Source organism: Nematolebias whitei, chromosome 8 (assembly GCF_014905685.2).
Source record: "Nematolebias whitei isolate Nwh7 chromosome 8, NemWhi1, whole genome shotgun sequence".
Taxonomy (NCBI): domain Eukaryota; kingdom Metazoa; phylum Chordata; class Actinopteri; order Cyprinodontiformes; family Rivulidae; genus Nematolebias; species Nematolebias whitei.
In genome coordinates, this window is record NC_056505.1 from 45,411,898 (window position 1) to 45,413,926 (window position 2,029).

Below are 2,029 nucleotides of genomic sequence, written 5' to 3' on the forward strand. Positions count from 1 at the left end.
AAAACCGAAAAGCATTTGATCACTTGTGCAGATGCAATTTCTCTAGTTTGTTGATTTCGTCCCTCCGCCCGTCACCATGTGTAGCCGGATCAAACAACGGCTAACTGATGAGGAACATACCCTCAATGACTGTATTGAACAATCTGACCAATCACAGGCCGACAATTGTTTCCGTGTTTTGAACTTGTCACGCGCTGATTGGTTGGAATACAGAGATACAGTCGGAGGTGCTGGTGGAGTAGAGTGCCTGGCCTGTCCCCAGTACCGGTCCGGTAGAATCGAGCTGCTGCTGCGATGGAGTGTGTTCTTTTGGTTCGTGGATTTCTCCGGTCCCTGCTGGTGCTGCTGCTGTGGTCCAGATGTGACGGGAGAGATTCCGAGTTGAGCTACGTGACCTGCGGCTCGCTGGTCAAACTGCTGAACACCAGACACAACGTGCGCCTGCACTCCCACGACGTCAAATACGGCTCAGGTACGACCCGGAACCTGGACTCTGTCATGCTCAACACGGCTCGGGCACCAACATAACCACCTGGGTTCGGGGTGTCATTGGATTTAGGTACCAGAGATGAAGCACTCTAATTTCTCCTTGGTTAATCCCAGAAATTAAAGTAGACATGAAAATAATTGAAATGAAAATAAAATGGAATTTAAATGAATAGGCGTGAAAACCAGTAAGAGTAATTTATTAGTTACTTAAAAATGTTCACAGATGGCTCAAAGAACACAAAGCGGTGGGTGTGAATGGGGGTTTATATACCAGAGATTGAAATTTGTATTTCCAAAAGGAAATCAGACCAACGTCATAAATGGTGTCAAGTCAAGTCAGATTCATTTATAGAGCACATTTAAAACATAAACTGTTACCAAAGTGCTTAACAAAAATATCACATCATCAAATAAAAAGTAGCAAGATATATTTACAGCACATGGAATAAAAATATAAAACCAAAAACTATTAGAAACAATGAAATACTAAATCAGATCTGATGACCTTGTGTTAAATAGGAATAATAACAAAAGCATAAACAGAATCAGCATCAATGAAAAACCAGATCTAAATCCGATCACCCTGTGTTAAATGTCAGTGAGTACAGATGTGTTTTTAGGAGAGCTTTAAAAGCAGAGACTGAGGTGGCCTTGTTTGATTATTCCAAAGTTTAGGGCCCACGACTGAAAATGCTCGATCTCCTCTGAGCTTCAGCTGGTTTTTGGTACGGCCAAAAGCAGCTGGTCTGATGATCTCAAAGCCCGAGGAGTATAAGGATGAAGGAGGTCGGAGAGATATGATGGTGCAAGGCCGTTAATGCACTTGAATGTCAGCAGGAGAATTTTAAAATTGATTCTGACACACACAGGAAGCCAGTGAAGGGAGGACAGAACCGGAGTAATGTGCTCAAACCTGTGAGTTCCTGTTAGTAGCTGAGCTGCAGCATTTTGTACGAGCTGGAGACGTGAGAGTGAAGCCTGACTAACCACAACATAAAGTGAGTTACAGTAGTCCAGCCGGGTTGTAATAAATGCATGGACTAGTTTTTCAAGGTCGGATCTGGACAGAACGGACTTAAGCTTTGCTATCTGCCTTAGCTGAAAGAAGCTTTTTTGTAGAACAGAGTTGATCTGTTCATTAAACTTAAAGTCAGAGTCTAACACTACCCCGAGATTGATAACCAACTGCTTTAGATGTGGCTGAAGGGAGTGCAGGTTTACAGGATCAGTGACAGTGGTAGAACTTGGGTTAAACACAATGACCTCAGTCTTCTGATCATTAAAACTCAAGAAGTTTGCAGCCATCCAAGTCTTGATGTCATCAAGACATTTTAGCAAAGGGTGGATGGAGCAGGAACTGTGTCAGTAATATTCATCCTACAGAGGAGGGAAGAGCAGACAGGGGTGATATGAACAGACTCTAGGCTGTCAGAAAGTCTGCAGTCTGAAGGAAACAACAGGAAAGGCCTTCTAGAAATACAGCACACATTATTCAGGTTACATGTGTGTGTGTGTGTGTGTGTGTGTGTGTGTGTGTGTG

General features: G+C 43.2%; 1 protein-coding gene across 1 annotated transcript in view; it reads left to right on the forward strand.

The window, feature by feature from the left end:
* The first annotated feature begins 206 nt into the window (after positions 1-206).
* sdf2l1 (stromal cell-derived factor 2-like 1) overlaps positions 207-2,029 on the forward strand; it is a 35,997-nt gene continuing 34,174 nt past the window's right edge. The window contains exon 1 of the mRNA XM_037680635.1: positions 207-472. Coding sequence (XP_037536563.1) covers positions 295-472 — 178 coding nt within the window. The 5' untranslated portion in view covers positions 207-294. The remainder of the gene's footprint in view (positions 473-2,029) is intronic.